Raw genomic sequence first — 23,128 nt, forward strand, 5'->3', positions numbered from 1 at the left:
TGGCACTTTACGCTGATGACGTGATTGTTTACACTAACGATCCTGAGAATGCAATCCCTCAATTGGAATTCACGTTAAGGGAATTTGGTAAGGTATCAGGGTATCGGGCCAACTCAGATAAAACCGAGATAATGTGTTGGAACACCACATACAATAGTGGCCCCCTGAGTAAGGAATTTAGATATCTTGGAATAAAAATCATCAAAGATTTAAATAAAATTACGGGGGCGTGGCTAAGATGGCCGCCGAGACGGACGCGTCTTGCTGAGGCTCCGGGATCGGACTTTCCCCTCGCCTGTTCCCGGTGAGCCTGGGGGCGACTCATGCGTTCCTGCAGTTGCCCTGCGGTGCGGGGAGCCCGGCGCTGATGTTCCGGTAGCGGAGCGACTCCCGGGGGCCAGTAATCGCAGCAGGAGCCGCCCGAACGTGGAGGAGCCGACCACAAAATGGCGCCCGTCCGGCCCCGCCGCAGCTGCTGACGGCCTGCGGACCCGGGACGGGGACACCAGCTAGCTACCTCAGGCGAGGATCGCCCGGAGTGCCGGAGCTGGGCGCGGTGCGGAGGAGCGGCTTGGCGGAGAGTGGCACGGCCGATGGCACCGGCCGGTGAGGATTGCCGCCATTACTGTCCACCGCGGCTGTGAGCAACCCCCGGGGGGAGACCACGAAGCGGCCTCCGCGGAACGGGCCTGATGACCGAGGTGCAGGTGGTGTGCGGAGCTGGAGGCGGCGGCCCCCGGGGGGGGCGACTTCTGCGGGAGAGGAGCCTCGGATACCACCAACGAGAGCGTCTGCGTGACTCCAAGATGGCGGTGAGTGGCAGTCCGGCAGAGTGAGTTGAGCGGCGAAGCGGAGTGACTGTGGGGTGCACGTCGGCCCCCCGGGACCCGGAGGTGCTGCCCGGACTCCGATCCCCCGGCGACGTCCCTCTGGGATCTGTTCAAGGCGCAGGGCGGACGGCGTGGGACCTGTGAGGCACCGACGTCGGCTTGGTCACCTGGGCGGCGCACTACTGGTTTGGTGGCGGACCCGGGCCTGGTCTGAAGGAGCGCAGTGGAGGGCGCAGGCCGTAGGAGCAGGACGACGGGAGTCTACGCCGAGGGTGACACCTGCTCAGCCAGCGAGGGGGCCCGGCGGCGGAGGCGGCCGGGGGAAAGTGGCGGCGGAGCACCGGAGGGCCCGGGACTGGCCTTGGTCTCAACTAGCCCGGATTCCGAGCCGGATCCGCGCCTACGATAGCCCTGCCAGTCGCCATCATGGGCAAGTCCAGGGCAGTGTTGCCAGCATCCGGAGCGGCGTCGGGGGGCCCGGCCGGAACGCGGGGAGGGGCCCCGGCAGCCGCAGGATTGGTCGCGGACCCGTCCTTGTCGATCAAGTTGGATCAGGTCCTGGCGGCGATCGAACAGTCCCGAGTCTCGTTGGAGCAGCAGCTGGGCACCCTCACTACAGACGTCAATCTTCTCCGCGACGATCACCGTAAGCTGGCTGATAAAGTTACGGACAACGCCAAAGCGGTCGCCGACCTCCAGCCTATGGTGGACACACACTGGGACTCGATGCGTGCCTTGCTGAGTCGCATGTCCACCATGGAAGAACGGGTTGACGACCTGGAAGGGCGGTCTCGACGCTGCAACATCCGCGTCATCGGGCTGCCGGAGGGAATTGAACGGGCGGATGCGGTGGAGTACGTGGAGGCCTGGACTAAGTCGTTCACCCCGGGCGAAGACCGAACGGCCTACTTCTCTGTCGAGTGGGCGCACCACGTGCCAGCTCGTAGGCCGCAGCCAGGAGCCCCACCTCGCCCGCTGCTGGCCAAATTCCTCCACTTCAGGGACCAGGATGCCGTACTGCGAGCGGCCCGACAGGCGGGCCCATTACGCATTGAAAACAACACTGTCATGATCTTCCCCGACTACTCACGGGCGGTCCAGCGCCAGCGGGCGTCCTTCCTGGAGGTGAAACGGCGCCTTAGAGCAGAAAACATACAGTACTCTCTCCTATTCCCAGCCCGTCTGAAGATCATCCATGGCGGGGTCACCCACTTCTTCACAACGCCGGAGGAGGCACACGACTGGGCGGACCAGAACTGTACGGGGGCCCGGCGGAACGGGTGCCCCAATGAACAGCGAGCGACTGTGGGGGGCCGCAGGAGGCAGCGCTCGCGCAGACGAAACCGCCCAGGTACCCCCGGGGGGCCGTCACACACCTTGGGGTCACCGGACTTGGAGCAGATCGTCCTGGAAAGGTGCCGGGCCATCAAAGCGGTGGCGGGCCTACGTCCGGCTTGCCCGGCGACGGACCTGGAGCGGGCCCCCCATGTCTTCACATCAGAGGAGGAAGAGGACAGTGAGGCGACGCAGTCCGGGATTGACTTGGGGGCCCTGCCTTCAGTCACCCCACGAACGGCTGACAATCTGATATGAGTGACTATGGACAAAGGGACACACATTCGCAACCTGGGCTGCCGTTTCCCCGCTTCACGCTCCTACTGGCCCGGCGCTACTAGCGCTCTCCCCGTTGCCCTGGGCACTCCCCCCCCCAGCAGCGTCTACATTCCCCAAGTGGCTCATCTTAGATACCGTACACAGCCCACCCGTAGAGCCCGCTGCAGACGCCAGCCGAACTCCTCCTTCCTACTAGGTTCATGCTCCCATGCAACCCGGGAGTCAGTTTGGACGTATCGCGCTTTGTGATATGTCCTCCGAGTTGGGGCAAGTTCCGTTCGCCTCGCCATAGTTTCCCTTTCCCTCCCCACGCACACCTTTTGCACTATGTCTCTACCCATGCGCTGCCGAGCTACCGCGCGACCCGTGGGGGTGGGGCGCGGGGACGGGCGCCGGGGGGCCTCTGGGAGCCCCGACTGACCAGCCCTGCGATGCGCGCTAGACACATGCACTGATGGCACAAGCCGGTAAAATCACACTTCTCACACTGAACGTGCGAGGCATGCACACAGCGCGCAAGCGATACTCCGTATACGCATACATCAAGCGTCACCAGGCACACATTGCGCTCCTGCAGGAGACACACCTTGCGGCGGGGGAGGTGGCGAAACTGCACAGACGCTGGCGGGGGACCCTGTATGCTACGACTTACTCTGCATTCGCCCGCGGTGCCCTCATATGGGTGCGACCGGGGGTTCCTTTTCAGGAGATATCGCACGTAATAGATCCGGAGGGTCGCTATGTCCTCTTGCTTGGTCGGTTAGACGGCCAGACGCTCTTACTGGGTAGCATCTATGGGCCGAACGTGGATCAGTCCAAGTTTTGGGACACGCTATCCAATCCCTTAAGCGCATACGCGCAGATGCCGTGGATCCTGGGGGGCGATTACAATTGCGTGCAAGATATCACCTTGGTTCGCTCCCATCCGCCCCCCCCGCTTCCCCCATCGTCACACAAGCCAAACGGTTTACGGCCGGGCTGCATCATTGGTCCTTGGCGGATGCTTGGCGGGCCCGGAACCCCACCACTAAGCTATACTCCTTTCACTCCTGCCCGCACAACCTTAGAGTGCGCCTGGACTGTTTCCTCTGTTCCCCCGCCGTCCTTCCCACCGTACTGGACGCTGACTACCTGGGTAGAACTCTATCGGACCATGATGCCCACACGATCACGCTGCAGTGGCGCCCGCCACATCCCCCCGTCCCCACGTGGCGCTTGCCTCGGGACAGCCTTGAAGACCCGGTCTTCCGCCAAACCCGGTGGACCACATCGGTCATTATTTCAGGGAGAACGCCGGCACAGCTAGTACCCGAGCGTCGGAGTGGGATGCCTTTAAGGTCGTGATGCGTGGCAATTGCATCCGACATATTACGGGGGTCCGGCGGGTTCTTGAGGGAGACATTCTGCGGACGGAGGGGGCACTGGCCGCACTCACTAAGGAGACGGATCCTGCCAAGGTCACGCCGGCCGCTCGGGCTAGCGCCGAGACTGCATACGCCGTGGCGTTGGCAAGCATGCGCCGGTTTAATTTCGCAGCTTATGCTGCTAGGGCCCACACAGAGGGCGACCGGGCGGGTGCCCTGTTGGCGTGGCTCATAAGGCAGGATTCGAGCCTTCCGGCCATCACGGCCATCCGTGACGTCCGGGGTACCCTGGTGTATTCGCAGGGGCAGATACTTAAGGCCTTCCAAGAGCACTACATGTGCTTATACACATGCCCCCGTCCCGGGGCGTCGGCTGCGGCCCAAGCGGACTTCCTGGACCGTATTCAGCTCCCCCGCATTGATCGTGATGCGCGCCAGGACCTCGATCGCCCTCTCAAGGCGGCCGAACTTCGGCAGGCCATGAAGGCATTAGCCACCCATAAGGCCCCCGGCCTCGATGGCTTCCCCCTTGACTTTTACCAGACGTTCGCGACCCAGTTGGTCCCTCAACTTGAGCTGCAGTTCCGGGCGGCTGTAGACACGGGAGTCCTGCCTCGCTCCATGCGCGAGTCCGTCATAGTATCCCTCCTTAAGCCAGATAGGGACCCGCATCAGCTAGGCTCCTACCGACCTATAACTTTGTTGTCGGCGGATTACAAAATCTATGGGAAGGCCCTGGCGGATAGGTACGCCACGGTCCTCCCACGGCTGGTTCACCCGGATCAGAGTGGATTCGTGCCCGGTAGGCACACCTCTTCTAACATCCGGCGGTTGTTCCACGTGCAGGACCAGGTGCGGGAGTGGTTCCCTCGGGCAGCGTGTCTGGTGCTTGACCTTGAAAAGGCGTTTGACACGCTTTCCTGGGCCTACCTGTTTCAGGTCGTACTGCGCATGGGCGTTGGACCCAAACTGTTAGCCTACACCCGGCTCAGCTACTCCTCGCCCAGCTCCAGAGTGCGCGTAGGCCCTCTCATTTCGGACTCCTTTCCGATCCGACGCGGGACCAGACAGGGGTGTCCCCTCTCCCCCCTACTCTTCGCCTTGGCGATGGAGCCGCTGGCGATCATGTTGCGCGGGGGGAGTGGGGAATGGGGCATACCGATAGGCAATTCTACCCATGCAGTATCGATGTATGCCGATGACGTACTCATATACGTCCGGGACATCACGATCGATTTGACCCCGATATCGCGCATCCTGCATGACTTTACTGAGGTGACGGGCCTCAGGGGGAACTGGGCCAAGTCCACTGTCTACCCCTTGACACAAGTTGTGCCCCAGGGTCCGATACGAATAGGAGACGTTGAAGTCTCGTGGAGTCCCCAGGCAGTCCGCTACCTCGGCATTAAGCTGTACCATACGCCGCAAGACATCTATGAAGGGAATTACCGCGCGCTGATGGGCACCATCCGATCCCAGGTTCATTTCTGGAAGGGCCTCCACTTGGCCGTGCCGGGAAGGATAGCCGTTGCAAAGATGATCCTGGTCCCGCGCCTGCTGTACCTCTTCTCCAATCTTCCGGTGGTTCCTCCGCGATCCCTGTTCCGGGAGTTGGATACTCTGCTCGGGACCCTTATTTGGGGCAGCGGCCGCCGGCGGATAGCCCTGGCGAAACTGCAACTGCCCCTGGATCAGGGCGGGTTAGCGGCTCCCTCATTCGAGGCGTATTTCCTTGCCGCCCAATTACAGTGGGTGTCGCGTTGGACGGCGGGCCGAGCGCAGGAGGAGTTGATCACAGAGGCGGGGCGGATCCCGGTCCCGGCCGTCCACCGCATGCTGCTGCCGGGGGCAGCACCGCCGGTATCCCGGCCCCTTCAGGTTATGACGGCGCGCGCCTGCCTGGCACGTGTTCGTCGCCTCAGCCGGGGCACCCCCCTGTACTCTCCACTGCTGCCGTTGGTGGGGCTCCCTAGGGGCCGGACATATTACACAGAGCAAATGATGCGGGCGTGGCGGATCATGCGATAACGGAGGTGGGAATGCTGTTCTCCGGTGAAAGTTTGCAGTCCTTCGAGGCGCTGGCGGGGGACTTCGAGCTACCTGGGGGACAATTCCTCCGGCACCGGCAGCTTCTCACGGACTGCCACAGGCAGTGGGGAAGGATGGAGGCGGAGCCCCCCACACACCCGGTCATTCATGCGATACTGCAGATGGGTCCCGGTCGCCACATCGTCACGTGGATATACAAAGCGGTGAGATCCCTGCGGAGTCCTACGTTAGCGACCCTCCGGGACCACTGGGAGGACGACTTCCAGCGGCCTCTACATGACAGGGAGTGGGCTAGGGCCCTCGAATACACCAAAAAAGTGTCCCGCAATTACCGGTTTAAGAACATACAGCTGCATATCCTGCACCGGGCATATCTAACCCCTGAAAAGCTGCAGAAATATTACCCTGACGGGGCGTTTGGCTGCCCTAGATGCCTGGAGCCCGCGGCCTCGTTCAAGCACATGTTTTGGGACTGTCCGACACTACACAGTTACTGGCACACAATTCATACTGCCCAACAAGCGGTTACGGGGTTCCGGGACCTGGACACATGGGAGGCGTGTGCGCTGGGTATTCATGAACGTCACAAGTCGCAGAAAGTGGAAAGGAGGTTTGCTTTCTTAATGTTGCTCCTCGCTAAACGATGCATCGGTATGCACTGGAAGTCGCCGGGGGGGCCCCCGGCAGCGGCGTGGGTGGGAGCGGTCAAGAAATGGGGCAAGGCGGAGGAAACCACACTTAGGACGGAGGAGGCCCGAGGGATGCGCAAACACCCGATCTCCATGCCATGGGCCATGTTATTGCACACCTTCACGCAGGAAACAGTGGCTGCAGCGAGTACACAACCGATTGATCCCCTGGGGGCGCCAGCGACCTCGGAGCCCTCCCGGGGAGCGGCGCGGGCAGTCCAAGCGCCCGGTGCCTCGCAGAGGCAGGTATCACACGCTCCGCCGCCGGACCCCTCATAGGCTACGGCTGATGCCCCAGCCCCCCCCGGCGTGCTCCCCCATCTCGGCGTCCGCGACCCCCCCGGCTTCCCCCCCCTCTCAATCCTTGCTCTCTAACGTTGGTCCAGCTCTCGAGCGCATAGCTACAAGCATTCCTGATAGCCGACATAGTGCACCCCCCCCCATCCCCTGGTTCCTTGCCCCTAGTTTGTTCATAGTTACCCACTGGCTTCATTTCTCTCGCCTTCGCGACACCACGCAAAGGGGTCCAAATACACTGTGCGGCACCCCTGCGGCGCAGAGATCAGGCCGCGCTCCGGTAAGACATACACAGCGGCTGCCCCCGGGAACGCACCGGCGGCCCTACTTAGGATAGGGTCGGATGGCCTGGGCGCCCACAAGACTGCGAGGTCAAGAAGGCTGCGACTGAGCAAGCTTGCTATGTAAATTTTCCGTGCCGCTGGCGCTATCACTTGTGCCTATGTATGTCTTTCCACATAAATGCCAATAAAAACGTTTTTCAAAAAAAAAAAAGATTTAAATAAAATTACTTTAATAAATCTTGGGAAAATCGAAAAGGACATAGATTATTTATTTGCCAAATGGAAGAACCTCCCTTTGACCATCTTTGGAAGGGTAAACTTGGTCAAAATGTATGTGCTCCCTAAATTAACCTATATTTTCAATGCTATTCCATTAACCTTTCCTGGTAAAACCATAGCCAAGATACAGGGTAAAATAGGTAGCTTTATTTGGGGCCAAAAAACATCTAGGATGTCGTGGAAGAAGCTTAGGAGGAAGTTACTTAAAGGAGGATTAGCCTTGCCTGACATCAACTGGTATCTAATGTCCTTCCAGTTTAAAGCTGTTAGAATGCTATTAACCTACCCAGATACAACTGCATGGGGGAGAGTACTGGGGGAAATGGTGTTAGTTGAGGGCGGCAGCCGGCAAGGCAGGTTTTTGTATAAATATGGTGCACCAAGGTTTTTTAAAAGGGTCCGGCTAAAGGTATTGAAATCTGCCTTATTAAATTGGTATCAAATGAGGAAGATATGGGGTATTGGCTATTTTTCGAATTTTGCTCCAATTTGGGATTCTCCGGGGACCCCCCCTTGTATGTGTGACAGTTTGGCATTACCAATTAAAAACTCAGGTATGGAGAGGTGGTCAGAACTGGTTGACTCAGAGGGTATCCTTCCTTGGGAAGTACTCTCAGTTAAAGTAGGCCCTCACCTCTCAAGGTTTAAATATCTACAAATAAAAAGTTGGTACGAGGCAGAAAAACATAACATCGTCGGAAACTGGGAACTAGAGAAATTATTACAAGATACATCCCCGAGGAAGAAGGAGATAGCCTTATGGTATGCTCGAATTCAGGAAGCAGAGGAAATCAAGACCTCCTCTCCCTCCTCAGTTTGGAATGGATCACCTTTAGACACCTGCATTGAGGAGCTATTTTATTCATCATTAAAATTATTGTATAAATATATAAAGCCGGCATCCCTGAAGAAAAATCATTTTTTTGTAATAAACAGACTATACTATACCTCAGCCAAAATTGCAAAATTTGCACCAATCCCGCCTCCAAGCTGCCCAAGATGTAGTCTTGTACAAGCCAATGATCTACACATTTTCTTCCAGTGCCCTGAATTAACAACATATTGGAAAGGCTTGAAAGATATCCTCTCATCCATATTAGAAGTAGACATAGTTGTAGACGTATCCCTGGTGTTTTTTGGTAAGAACGATTCTACCAATGGCGTGCTCCCACAGGATCACATGATCCTCGTCCTATATCTGATCCTCCTGGCAAGAAGAGAAATTTGTATCAAGTGGAAGGATAACATCGCTCCGGGCAAGGAAGAATGGTTGAGAGCCGCCATAAGAATGGCAAGATTAGACCAAGACACCAGGGATGACAGTCATCATAACATTTGGCAACCCCTGACAAGTTGGGCACGGCAGAGACATCTGATTTGATTCAATCCACCAACGAATCACAAAAGAAAAAGGGAAAAAAAAAAAGAAATCTCCACTTAAAAGGTCCTATGATTACACCAGTCCTCAAATACGAGAGGAAGGCCAAGGGGCCTGGACAGAAACAGCGAGCCAAAGAGGCCCCCAGGAACGAGATAATGTTGGCTTGTCAAATCTGTGGAAGTCTTTGGTGAGATGCGGATAAAAAAAAAAAAGTGCTGAAGCTTGGCCGATGAGGGTCCATTTAATGTGGGCAAGAAAAGCAGGTTTGTCCAGCTTGGAGCATTTTGACATGCTGAAAACTGGTTCAGTGAGACCTTGTGGTCAAGATATCTGGCCTTGTCGAGCTCTGCCGGCTACAGCTTCCAGCCTTGCTCCACTGGTGGCACCAAAAAAAAGACCTAAGCCATCCAGTTAAACTTAGAACCGGGGTGAGGTGGCAAATGCATCTCTGTGGTGTAAGTACTTAAGTGTCTTCGAAATTCAGTTTTGACTGTGAGCAAAATCTATGACTTCAAAGGGAGTTTGACAACTTAGGGGCCTATGCATCAACAATGCCATTTGCGATTCCTTATTAGCGAAAAATAAGGAATCGCTAATAAGGAATAGCAAAAGGCTATGCATGTAGGAATCGCTATTCAAATAGCGATTCCTTAATATTCCTTATTACCGAATCGGTAATACCGAATCGGTAATAAGGAATACCTACCCATTCATTCCTATGGGCTTGGAGACCCATAGGAATGAATGTAAAGCCAGTCTGTATTAGCGATTCGGTATTACCGAATCGCTAATAGTGGGAGCACTTTCAAGGGTGCCAGGGTGTCAGAAGGACACCCTGTTGCACCCCTGAAAATGATATGTGCACATATGTTGCACACACACATGCTCTAAGGGCATGTGTGTGCGCAACATGAAACTTTGAAAAATGCACAAAAGTGCATTTTTCAAAGTTTTTGCAAATTACCATGCAGTTCATCTTCATGGTAATTTGCTCCCCCTATTAGCGAAATCGCTAATTTTTTAACTTTGATGCATTGCATTTAAGGAATCTCACTTTGGGATTCCTTAAATGCAATCGCTATTTAAGGAATCGGTATTTAAGGAATCCCTATTTAAAGAATCGCTATTTAAGGATTCCTTAAATAGCGATTTCTGCTTTTGGGTTGATGCATTGGGATTGGGTATTTTTTCCTTAATACCGGGAGCTATTACCGAATCGGTATTTTACCGACTGGATTTTGGGTTGATGCATAAGGGTGTTAGTGTGTCTGATATATGCTCCAATATAGTCAGCCTGACATTGTACCTAGTTCTGGGTTATCTTTGAACTGATACGGTAAATGTGTGCTCTCCTTTTTCTAGGAACTTTTTCTTTAATAACTTTTTAAAAAGTCATTTCTCCGGTTCCCCTTATTCAAGTTGATCATGTTGGTGTCTTTTTTGATTAATACATTTTTGTCTATTCTTTTAAATTGGATTGTGAGTTACTTCAGGGCACAAGTAATAATTACTTCAGCTGACTATAACTGGTGAATTTCATTTTTTTTTCCAATTAAAATGTTATGTTGAATTGGCATTGTGACCTAACTATAATGTCACTTAAAGCTTTGATTTTTCAGTGAATCTACGGTTTGTTTGAATACCTAACTGTAACTATTCCTTTAACTTTTTGTTTTATCAGTGACTATCTAATTTTTTTCAAATGTACGTCACTCTCAATATATGAAAACCAGGCCTAATATTTTTGGCAAGGGTTCAATGGATCATTACAACATATGCCAATAAACATTTATATAAAGAATTTGAAGTCAAAACAACTTTAAACAAGTGTCAGACTCTTACTTTTAAACTCCTCAAGCCACACAATGTAACAGTAAGACCTACCACAAGGGATTCATGCATTCCCAAACTGAAGAGCAAAATCTCCAGCTCCGGCATTACTTAAAACTATCAATGGATTTTCCAAGGGTCATTCTGGATAGACCACTGGAAATATAGAATAATCTGTTAAGTATTTCTGGGGGGCTGTTGTACTCCTTGCAGTCTTCCACAACACCTAATTATTGGGACACTACCATGCACCAAAAAATGTTTAATTTCTAACCTATAACTTCTTCCTTTCCTCTGTATTCTGTTTTTGTGGGTGTCCTGACCCCATCTTGGACACCACCAGCTTTTTTTTTGTTGAGCCTGCTGTCTGCTTAGACGATATCCATTGTGGGTACTGATGAGAGCCGTACATTTTTTTGGCTGGGTGCATCGGTGCCCACCCAGGGCACATCTGTAAAATTTGTTAGAGGCTGTGGAGGAAGTCCCAAGGTCCACGCGGCACCTGTCGGCTCCCCAGCCAGCACCCACTGTGGCTGCTGGCAGGAGCTGGCCACTTAGTTTTTTCGTGGGTGCCACAGGGCTTCCAAGAGCATGTATTACACCCCTGGGCTTTCTAAGATGTGAGAGATCAAAGACTGACCCACACTCTTCAAAGAAAAACCATGGCCTTAATCCCATCCTTGTGTGAAAGTGACAGGCCTTTTGCATGAATATATAGGGGCATAAACACACACACACACACACACATAGACTCGTGTACTTGCTTTTCAGATGCTGATGTTACCACAGTATTGCTGTTTTTTTATTTTTACCCAACTCCAATTTAGGGGTACTGGTTTTACCAACTTTAGAAGGATAACAAGTAAAATTGGTTATATGAGATTTAAACTTGTGATCTTCAAGTTCGCCACAAATTTCAACTGAGGGAGCATTATCCCACTGAGTTATCTTACTACATCAAGTGTATCTGCTTTTAGAGAAACCACTGTGTTTGTGTTATGTGCAATATAAATGGCTGTTCTTGTTAGAATTATTCTATTAGAACAATAACACATATAACATACATTAAGCAGACCTGTTTTGTTCCTTTCCTGAAGGAAGGATGTGGCATAACTGTTAGCAATTTCTCCTGTCACTCGTCGTCGTATGGACATTATCTTCGGAAAACAATGTACTTTTTCATAAAGCCTGAGAAAATATATATTGGTTTTGAAATCCTGTTAGCACCACAATCAGCTTTTGAAATTACATATGCATATATTCTGAGCTCCTTTGGAACTCCGATACATCTGACAAGCCACAAGTACCAAAAATACAACTGACAAAGGCCATCGAATATTCAGACATTTATGTTGTTGCTGATGATTTAGTCAGGGGACCCAAGGCCACATTATATGTTGTGAGTACTATGACCTATTTTATAAGTGCCCACATAACATAAGTTATTCAAGTTAATTGAACAACTTTCTTAAAGAAAGTAATACATTTGAAGGTTATCATTTTATAATTATTAAAGAGTTAAGATCTGAGTGCATATACATTCACACTTTTGGGGATCATATATCTGTGTCATGGGTTTGTGGTCCATTGCCTATTGTAACTGGACTAAAAACCCAAAGATGTGCAGAAAACTACAATAGCCACAACTTAGTCTTGCAATTTCAAGAACATTTGCTAATTGATAATGTTAGTTTTTTTCTTGTTATTCTTGAATAATAACACACACTGCTGTGTTGTCTCGTTCCAAATAAAAGGTGTAAGCTAAAGACAAATAGTATACATTCAGAGGGGTCTGAGTTTAATATGCTATTTATGATCATTGTTTAGTTTGGTGAGGAGTCATGACTCACAAGAGGGAAAGTCTAGAGTTTGTCATTATGCACTCGCCTGAACAATGGTAATAAATAGTGCATTATGCTAGATTATATAATGCTGTATATACCATGCTATTTTTTCACCATTAGAATTGATAAAACAGCTAATATAGTCTCATTGAGTACGTTGTGGGAACATGGCACATGCTGTCTTCTCTACAATCAAGGGAAGGCTTTTGTTGTGCTAATGACACTCAAATTTGACATCCTTCATATGTCATGTGAGAACGCATATTTATAAGTATACATGCATCCAGCAACATGTTTAGTAGGGTCATATTTAGTTTTATTCACATGGCAGAAATCAAGGTGTACTTGAGATTCAACTGTTTCAAGCATTTAATGCATTTTGAATCACTGAAGGTATGCTTCTGCATTCTGTCTTTCAGCTATAGATATGTGCACTGAAATGGACCATGGTTGTGACCACACCTGCGTCAGTGTGCCAGGATCCTATTACTGTGAATGTAATCCAGGATACCGGCTTGGAGAAGATGGAAAGTCATGCTCTCGTAAGGTTACTTACTTTATTTAAGCTGTTCTTTGCACCGCAGCACCAGAGAAGTGTGATGTTCTGATTCCACGAAGTGTATACAATTATGTACAGCAATACCTTTTTCACAGGTTGACAACAAGGTGTTATGTCCAACTAAACAAATCATAATAAACGAATGCCATAACCACAAATCAAAGATGAAGACATTACACAGTGAAAAAAGATAATAACAATGTAAATTAATTAAACACATTAGTCACTGTATACAGTCAACATTTTTAGGAATAGCAATGAAACTTTAATTAAAAATTGGTTAGCATTTTATGAATTTACTGAAAATTATCATTTTCGGTGATGATGATGATGAAAAGGTGGATAGTGTTGTAAAAAGATATAGATAAGGGTATATTTAGGTTCTAGAAGTTAAATATTATTTATAATGTGCAAACAAATGCCAGTGCTGCAACAATTAGGCAGAGCAAACAATAAGAAATACATAAGCCACATAATCAAAAAGACCAAAACAATAACATAAGCAAAAACAAAGTAAAAAACTGTAACCAACATAAAAATATAACAGCATGGGCTGGATCACAGTCAATTTTTGACTGCCACTGTTTGAAGTCATTACCACTGGTGTTTCTGAGAGTTCAGCCCTAATCAGTACTTTATTCTATGTGTATGTTTCACCCCTGGCTAACCATATTGGCTCATTCGTTCTCAGGTTTTTTACTTATGCAGACAATATGCAAATTGTCTTTAGCTTAGAAAGTGACCAACAAACACTTCGGAAGCAATTAAATCCTGTCTTTGTGTTATTGCTGCCTGGATGATACTCAGCTCGCTAACTCTGAATGCAGGGAAGGCAAAGGTTTTTTAGGGACTGATTACAAGTTTGGCGGTCCATCGGACCGTCAAACTCGCAGTGGCGTGGTGGGAACTTCTGCACTGGTGGTCCAACTGCTGCATTATGAGTGCGTTGTCCCACCGCCACAGGACTGCCGCAACCGCCTGGGATACGTGGTGCAGCGGTCTGGCCCAGCAATATGCTGGTGGTGCCACTGCGGCACCCCCAAGCATTTTACTAGTTTCCTCACAGCCACAGTTAAGAAAACGAAGGGGGCCTTACAGGGGATTCATGCTTCTGGGTCAGGGGATGCATGCAGGGGGGCACATGGTGAGCCCCCTGTCTGCATGCACCCCCAGTTCCTGCACGGCATGGACTTCACAGTCCATGCCTTGCAGCAACGTGCTTTGGTGCTCACTTTACGGTGCCTTTCTAACAGGCATTGCTGTGGGACCGCCAACACACCGACCACCAGACCACAAATTAACTCATAATCTGGCAGGCGGTGTGCGGACGAGTTTGGCAGTGTGGGAGCAGGGCGGTGGTGTGGCAGCCTCCACCCACAGCACCAAACTCGTAATCAGGCCCTAAGTCTTTGTTAACTCTGCCTTGTGGTATTCGGATTAGTGGCCCGACATGTCAGGGCTCCCCCCACTTCCTTCTCAGACTGCTGATATTCTTGCCATTATTTTTGATACACAGTAGTTCTTTGAAGCTCATATTAACAAGTTTACAACCACCTGTTGGATTATTGCAATTCCTTGGTTTTCCAAGCTACCTGACCAAAGGACACTAACTGGTTCAGAAAGTTTCTGCCCGTCTGATTCTAGGCCTAAGTAAGGGTATACATATGTCTCTCCATATCTTGCTCTTCTCCTTTGGCTCCCTGCTCACAAACGTAGCCTCTTCAAAGCGCTTTATTTCTGCTACAAGGCTATTTACGACTCCAATTTACAGTTAAATGGCCTCTCGCTTCACTAAATACAATCCATCTAGAAATGTACAATCTGACTCTCTTCATTAAGTCACTGCATCTAAGTCTATGTAGTTTCGGTTAAAGCATGGAACACCCTCCCTTTTTTTCACTGCTTCCGTCTAGCTTTTGGCTAGGATCATTCATTTTCAGGTTAGTGCCAGGGCGTCTCTTTTTTAGGCATACTTTAGAAATTTTCATTCGTTCATTCATACATTCATTCCTTCAGACTGGGGAAAGATGGAAAATAAGTAGCAGGTCCTCAGCAGGCACTTTATAAAACAATAGAAAAACCAGTGTTAATTTGCATTTGTAAACAAAAATAGAATTAAAATAATATATGTGCATGTCACTTTTTCAGCAATCGACCTTTGTGCTGAAGGCAAACATGGATGTGAACATATTTGTGTCAGCTCTCCAGGCTCATACTTATGTCGCTGCCGTGCCGGTTATTACCTCAACCAAGACAAAAAGACATGTACAAGTAAGTTATTTCAAGTATACAGCGCTGACTTTGGTGTTCAGTAGTATCCTGGGCTGCGTATTCAAGACATTATATTCACTTATCTTCACATCTGTCTTTCCTAGAATGTTTTTTCTATCACTGTGCGCTTTAAAGTAAGATCTGTGTTTTTTGGAATGTGACATGTCTTTAGAAGAAAAAGCACAAGCACTGGCAAAGCCAATACGTCTGCCTTTAAACTGCTAATGAATGCAAACAAAATTTGCACATGCCAGTATTTGCATGCATTAAAACATGAAAGCCAGTCCAATTCACATTACCAATGCTTCTTTTTAAAGTACAAATTCCAGAGATTATATTTTAATATTGTCGATGGAGACATGGAGGTTATCCAGAAGTGAGTCTGCCTTGTCAGGAAAAGAAAGTAGTAAAGCAGAGAATGCTTCACCCATCTCTATGCTAACAGATAAAAAGGTTTTGACCGACTTGGCATCATGCAAATCTTGGTGTGGCCATACTGTAAAGGCCAGAATTTTAGTTCTCTAAATATTGTGATGTTAGTGGAATGAACTCTCAATGGGAATAAAGGATATGAGAAGTGTAAGAGGCCTGCATGTGCATTTCGGCTTTATAAATCGGTAGCAAGAAACAAACATAATTTAATTGCACTGATGGTGAAAGAATCAAACCCTGCCAGTAAGAATGATATGTATTTAAACAGTGATATGCAGAGAGGAGTTTATGTTTAAGCCGGCAAATACTAATAAATCCACTAAAACAACTGCATAAGCAAACAAATCTTTGTAAACATCCTTCTCTCAAATTAAAAACGGATAATTGAGCTACTGACATAAAAATAATTAGCAAGCACACCTAATAGTAACTACCAATGACACGCAAGCAAAGAGAGGAGTGTAGTGTTGTGTAAATAAAGAATGACGGAACTCTTTTGGTTTCTGATGGACTCCGAAGACCTGTGACATCAGCATTGGAGGGTAATGAAGTAAATGCAGGTTTCGAATGTTGAATTCTTGCTTACACGCTGAAGAATAAAGACGTATATAGCTACTCTCTGTGTGTGGCGTAGTCATTGGCGAGTACCCAAACTAAGCAGGACACTACAACTGATGATGAGTAGGGGATAAGTAACCTGTAGGTCGACAGCATTCTCCCTTGCCGTGGTCCAGCAAACTGCTTGTGCATGCCAAACGTGCTGCAGTAGGAGAGCAGAATCGACACTGGCACATGTGGAGTCTCCACGCAAAGCCAGCCTGTGTAAAGCTTGTGCGAACAAAGAAAGCATCATTGAAAATCTACCCATCAGTGCCTGAGAGTCAAATGAAGAGGACGCAAGCAGAGGTACTTCAGTACTATGCAAATTATTGCTAAATGTCATGCGGTGTGGTAATGCTAAAGACGGATGGAACCAGGTCTTCAAAAACAGCATATTGTGACAATCCAATACAAGTTAAAATGTAATCTTATGTGCTATTAAGCAGAGATCCACCAGGTGGTTACAAAAAGACATTTAATCGTGAAGCCAATTGAATATCATAACATTATCTGCTTATCAAATAATTTGACTGCGAAAACACTTGTCTACGTACCGAAACAACTAAAAACAGTCATCAGGGCACCGCCTGCTGTGGAGTGGCCCCAGAGAGAGGGCCAGGGTAGTGCGTGCGGAGCTGTCTATAAAAGAAGCGGCCGGCCACCAAAAGCTGCTGAGTGGGGGTTCAGAACAACTCTACAGATCTCCATTAAAATAAAGAGCTCCATTGGAGAGCAAGGGCAAGGCCAAAGCTCCTCCAACTGTCAAGGTTGACCCTGAAGCCAGCACGTTACAAGACTCTAGAGAATGTTTGCATGAGCAAGTTCACCAAAAAGCATTGGAGAGACCGCTGTTTTCCAAGAATATTTATACTGTTGCTGCCTTCTTAAACCTGCCATCATTATTTGATACTGCCAAACAACACAATATTGGTAATAGATGAACTGCTTGGATAGAGACTTTTGAAGATTTCATAGACGCAATCGAGGAAACATGACAAAAAGTATCTTAAGAACATGGCTGGTGAAGGGGTAAAAGAGGCCATAACAAAGATACCACAGGATGGTGAAGTAGGATACAATCACATCAAAGCAGCTTTGAATGTAAAATTCAAACTAGTGCCAAATGTAGATTATGAGCAATATATCTTCAGTCAAGAACTCCAGAGAATAGATGAAACCGTTGATGAATATGTTGAGAGCCTGGATCTCCTCATAAAGCACTGCAAGTTCAATTAATTTAATGACGAGGAACCTACACACCTTAGAGTGATAGATGGATATCTGTCAGATTCTTTTTGATGATGAATGCTAAAGGAAACTCTAAGCTTAGAGCAGGCCATCTTGCCTGCCCACGCTGAAGAGCTTGCTAATCGACAAGTGGTGCACATGGAGGGTGTAGGTGCCCACAATGTGTCAGTCATGAACATGAAAAGTAAGCCAATGCCTAAAGCTGAGGGACGCAAATTGATGTCTCCATGGAAAATTAAAAAATGCTTCAGATGTGGATTGTTGTTTTTGTACAACAGTAGATGTCCCACCATTGTACAGATTTGCAACGGCTGTGGCAAAGTGAACCATTTTGTGATGGTTTGCTAGGCGAAGGGAAAATTAAGTGCATCACAGCATAATGACAAAAGAGCCAAACAAGCCTTGCATCAAGGACATTTGGCATGTAACACCAACTGAGGTAAAACGACACCAAGCGAAGTCGAGCACTATAAAAATCATTGTTAAAAAGTCCCTCAGTGTCTGTTTCAAGTGAAAGTGACAATGATTACTGTGCAATGACAATGTTTACTTCATAGAGGCATTAACATGTGGAACTAGTCGAATGCAAGAAAAAACACAGACGAAAGAAAGATAAACATGTAAAAGCACCAAAGACCAACAAACATTGTCCCAAGTTTGCCCTCAAGATAAATGGGTGTTCGATACCTTTTATTACTAAGAGTGGTGCATCGATCAACATTATGACTGAGAAGAAATATTATGAATTTTCTCCATTGCCAAAACTTACGCAATTGAAAACGAAAGTATATGCATGGACCACATTGATACCTTTTAAGAGTGAAGGTTCTTTTGTAGCTATGATGAAACACAAGAAAACAGTGGTGCCAGCACCTATTCATGTATGGCCTCAAGTGCCTGTCTGCTCAGTGCTCAGTTTCATCACCGCTGCTGATATAAGACTAATATCAGTGAACATCATGAAAGTGCAGCTATATATAAACGTGGATGTTTGTCCTATTGCCCAAAGACACAGACAAATTGCATTTCACTTGCAAGAAGCTGTTAAAAGAAAACTTGATTAGTTGCCCAAACATAATATCATTGAACATTCCACTAGTCAAACTCCATGGGTTTCTCCCATGGAAGTAGTGCCTAAAAGAGACAGTTAAGGAGCTGTACGCATTAGCGTTGACATTTGTCAGGCCACCAAGGCAATTGAGAGAGAATTTCATCCCATACAGCACATTGCTGATATGATAACTCAATTCAAAAGTGACACGTTTTTCTCCTGACTATACTTAAACAAAGGATATCACCAGGTGGAACTTGAAGAGAATTGCTGGTACATTACAACCTTTTCTACGCACATTGGTCTGTTTCACTATAAGCAAAAGATTGTTGATGTACCCTCTATGCAGACATTTTCCAAGATGTCATTCGACGTATGATACAGTGACTTGTAAATGCCTTCAACTATAGTGATGACATATTAATCTTCGGAGCAACTCAGAGAGAGCTTCAAAAAGCTCTCAGGTAAGTATGTCATTTGCTAAATGATGCTGGTTTGTCTTTGAATGCTGACAAAAGTCAATTCCATTAGAAAAAACTGAAATGTTTTGGCCATATAGTTTCTGATGAGAGTATGACACCTGATCTAGCCAAAGTGCAAGCGCTATCTACTGCTAATTCCCCACAGGACATTTCTATTTTACGTTCATTCCTTGGGATGGCCAGTTACTATTTTAGATACATACAAGACTTTGCCATGGTCATTGTTACAAGAATTGATTAAAAAGAATGTGGTGTTTCAATGTCACGTGAATGCAAGAAAAGTGTCAAGAGAATCAAACAAGCCACTGAAATGGTCTACTGAAATCATCACCCAGTTGGGTTGGGCACAATTCTTGCACAGCACAATGGAAGGTGAAATGCTCAAAGACCTATCATGGCTTACGCCAGTAAAAGTTTGTCACAAACTGATTGTGCCTATTACCAACCTGAGAATGAAAGCTTGGCAGTGGTCTGGGTTTGTGAATATTTCCATGTGTTCTTATATGGAAAACCTTTCACAGTAGTGACCGGTCATCAAGCACTAATGACAATATTTGGTAATCCTAAAGCCAAGACGCCTCCTTGCTTCGAGCGTTGGAGTCTTAGATTACAAGAATACAACTACACAATTGTTCACCTTCCATGGAATGATAAAAATTCTACTAATTATTTTTCAAGAGTGCCATTACAATGCCCCAGAACCCCATCTAGGACCGCTTAAGCCTATATAAATTTAGATGTAAAATCAAGCACACCCGCTGCCATGCTATTAGAACAAATAATCACTGCTACGAGCCAAGATAGTGACATGTTGAAATTGAAAGACATTATTGCTCACCAGTCTTAGAACCAGCACTCTTGACTGCTCACCAGTGTCAGTGAGTACTTAAAATTCAGAAATGTCAGCGATGAACTGCCTGTAACTCAGGAAGGCTTCATCATGTGAGGTAGACAAACTACTAATTGCAGGAGCCCATGAGGGACACAGAGGGATAGTTGCCACAAAGAGAGATCTTCGAAACAGAGTCTGGTTTCCTCATTTCAGCGAAAATGTTGAAAGAGAGTTAAAGACCTGACACTTATGCAACTGTCTATTATCACACCTTACTCAGCAGCCATTAGGCATGTGAGAATTGTCTAACCATGCTTGGGAGACAATTCCTATTGATTTCTTTGGTCCTCTTGAGAATTGACATCATCTAATGGTCATTGTTGATGACTACTTCCTTTTTCCATTGGTAGAAGATCCATCACTCATGAAAAGGTTAGCGAAAGATTAAATGGCATCTTTGCAAGATGGGGGGTCCGCCCTTCAATAGTTGAGAGTTCAGAGACTTTCTTAGCCATCTCAGCATCAAAAAAGTACTCCTCTTTGGCCCACAAAAGTTACACAAGTTTTAAGTTGATGCCAAAAGATAAATAAAGCAGGTTTTAGGTATGTGTAAACCTTGCTTTGGTGTTTTGACTACTTTGCCTATACCAATTAGAATGATTTAGATTCAATCAGGCAAATTCAAACTTGTCAAGTAACACACTCGTTATGAACACAGTTTTTATGAAATCATTTGAAGGATGTAATCTAAGGAAGGGACTGGCCTGTAAGCATGACTCCAGCATCTGGTAACATGCTAGTTAGTCAAAACACCTAAGCAAGGTGTACACACACACTTAAAACCTGATTTGATTGTCTTTTGGGGTCATCTTAAAACTCCTGTAGCTTTTGTGGTCCTGAAAATGGTCTCACGTACGGCTGACACTAGAGAGCAAAAGGTTAACACCAGTTCCATTTCTTTGGTCCTCTTGAGAATTGACATCATCTAATGGTCATTGTTGATGACTACTTCCTTTTTCCATTGGTAGAAGATCCATCACTCATGAAAAGGTTAGCGAAAGATTAAATGGCATCTTTGCAAGATGGGGGGTCCGCCCTTCAATAGTTGAGAGTTCAGAGACTTTCTTAGCCATCTCAGCATCAAAAAAGTACTCCTCTTTGGCCCACAAAAGTTACACAAGTTTTAAGTTGATGCCAAAAGATAAATAAAGCAGGTTTTAGGTATGTGTAAACCTTGCTTTGGTGTTTTGACTACTTTGCCTATACCAATTAGAATGATTTAGATTCAATCAGGCAAATTCAAACTTGTCAAGTAACACACTCGTTATGAACACAGTTTTTATGAAATCATTTGAAGGATGTAATCTAAGGAAGGGACTGGCCTGTAAGCATGACTCCAGCATCTGGTAACATGCTAGTTAGTCAAAACACCTAAGCAAGGTGTACACACACACTTAAAACCTGATTTGATTGTCTTTTGGGGTCATCTTAAAACTCCTGTAGCTTTTGTGGTCCTGAAAATGGTCTCACGTACGGCTGACACTAGAGAGCAAAAGGTTAACACCAGTTCCATTTCTTTCTTCTGAAGCTTTGGATCGCCGCCATTGAATCAATTGTTCTATGCAATGAACTCATTCCATAATCATACAGAGTGGACTTTTAATACATTAATCTATGGTCCAGAAACATTAAATTTTGGCTTGTATGTATATTTTTAATGTATGTTGGATTTATGTGTTTTTTTTGTACCTTTTGTTGTAAACGGTCTGTATTATAACAAAAAGAGATTTTTCAATACATTTGTTTTTATGTACACCTGTTTTCTATATGATTCGGACAGATGTTTATTGGTTTCAGACTTTGCCTGAGAATTAATCTTATCTGTCACCATTTTTGGGACAGACAATTCATTTAAATGATTCACTTATTGGCTTATTACCTTTACTCTAGTTGATACCCAAGCTCACCACGGTTTATTGGGTTGCCCATTTGTTGCTGTATTGTATACACCTTAGGCTAGACGAGATTTAGTGAGCTTGTTCATCTCTGGGGGTATAAGCATGGCCTCAAATACCATATCATTATTTTCCAAGGTGTACTTGTAGGGTCCATCTAGCCACCTCACTTGGGATGATCATATTTTGGCTCTTTGAGCAATTAGAGACCTGATACTCCTAATCAAATCATCTTGACTTTGCAAATAATTTTAACTAGCAACAGAGTGTCATGAAACCAACAGGATGTTATCTTACCTTGTAGAACTCTATATCTCCACACATCGGAATAAATATAACCTATGTGCAAATTAGAAAGAGCAATAATATGGCACAGTGAGCAGACTCCGGACAGCCACGCAGCCCACAAGGACGCCACCCGCAACCACCATCACCTCATCAGGACTGCCCAGATGACCTCCTTCAAAGCCCGCCTCGACAACAACGCACACAATAGCAAGGAGCTCTTCAACATCGTGAAGGAACTTTCCAACCCCAGCTCCAACACCAACGACATCCCCCCGTCGCAAGCCCTGTGCGACTCCCTCGCCGCTTTGTTCCACCGCAAGATAGCAGACATCCACGACAGCTTCAACACCTAGACAGCCCCAACAGACATCAACACAACAGACTCTCTGCACACCATCGACCATGACCCCCTGCTAGCCTGGGCCAACGTGAACCTCGATTACACCATCAAGACCATGAGCCCAATCCACTCCGGCTCCCCGTCAGACCCTTTCCCTCACCACACCTTCAACAAAGCCAGCAGCTCCATCGCACCCCATCTGCGCCCTACTCAAAAAACACAAGGCGGAACCAAGAGACCTCAAGAACTTCCGGCCCATCTCCCTGCTCCTGTTCCCGGCCAAGGTCATCGAGAAGATCGTCAACAGACAGCTAACCCGATACCTTGAAGAAAACAGAATCCTGGACCCTTCCCAGTGTGGGTTCCGCAGCAACCACAGTACTGAGACTGCCCTCCTCGCCGCCACCGACGACATCAGGACCCTGCTGGACAACGGTGAGACCGCGGCCCTCATCTTCCTGGACATCTCCGCCGCCTTCGACACCGTCTGCCACCGCACACTATGCACGCACCTCCACGCCATAGGGATCCGAGACAAGGCTCTGGAATGGACCACCTCCTTCCTCTCCGGCAGAACCCAGAGCGTCCGCCGCTCCCCTTTCCGATCCG

General features: G+C 47.4%; 1 protein-coding gene across 6 annotated transcripts in view; it reads left to right on the forward strand.

The window, feature by feature from the left end:
- The window catches only part of MATN4 (matrilin 4), a 170,224-nt gene that overhangs the window by 76,028 nt on the left and 71,068 nt on the right, over positions 1–23,128 (forward strand). For all 6 annotated transcript variants that reach the window (XM_085619077.1, XM_085619078.1, XM_085619079.1 and 3 more), the window contains 2 exons: positions 12,881–13,003; positions 15,169–15,291. In XM_085619077.1, the coding sequence (XP_085475203.1) occupies positions 12,881–13,003; positions 15,169–15,291 (246 nt within the window). The remainder of the gene's footprint in view (positions 1–12,880; positions 13,004–15,168; positions 15,292–23,128) is intronic.

This window comes from Triturus cristatus, chromosome 7, assembly GCF_964204655.1.
Source record: "Triturus cristatus chromosome 7, aTriCri1.1, whole genome shotgun sequence".
NCBI classification, from domain to species: Eukaryota; Metazoa; Chordata; class Amphibia; order Caudata; family Salamandridae; genus Triturus; species Triturus cristatus.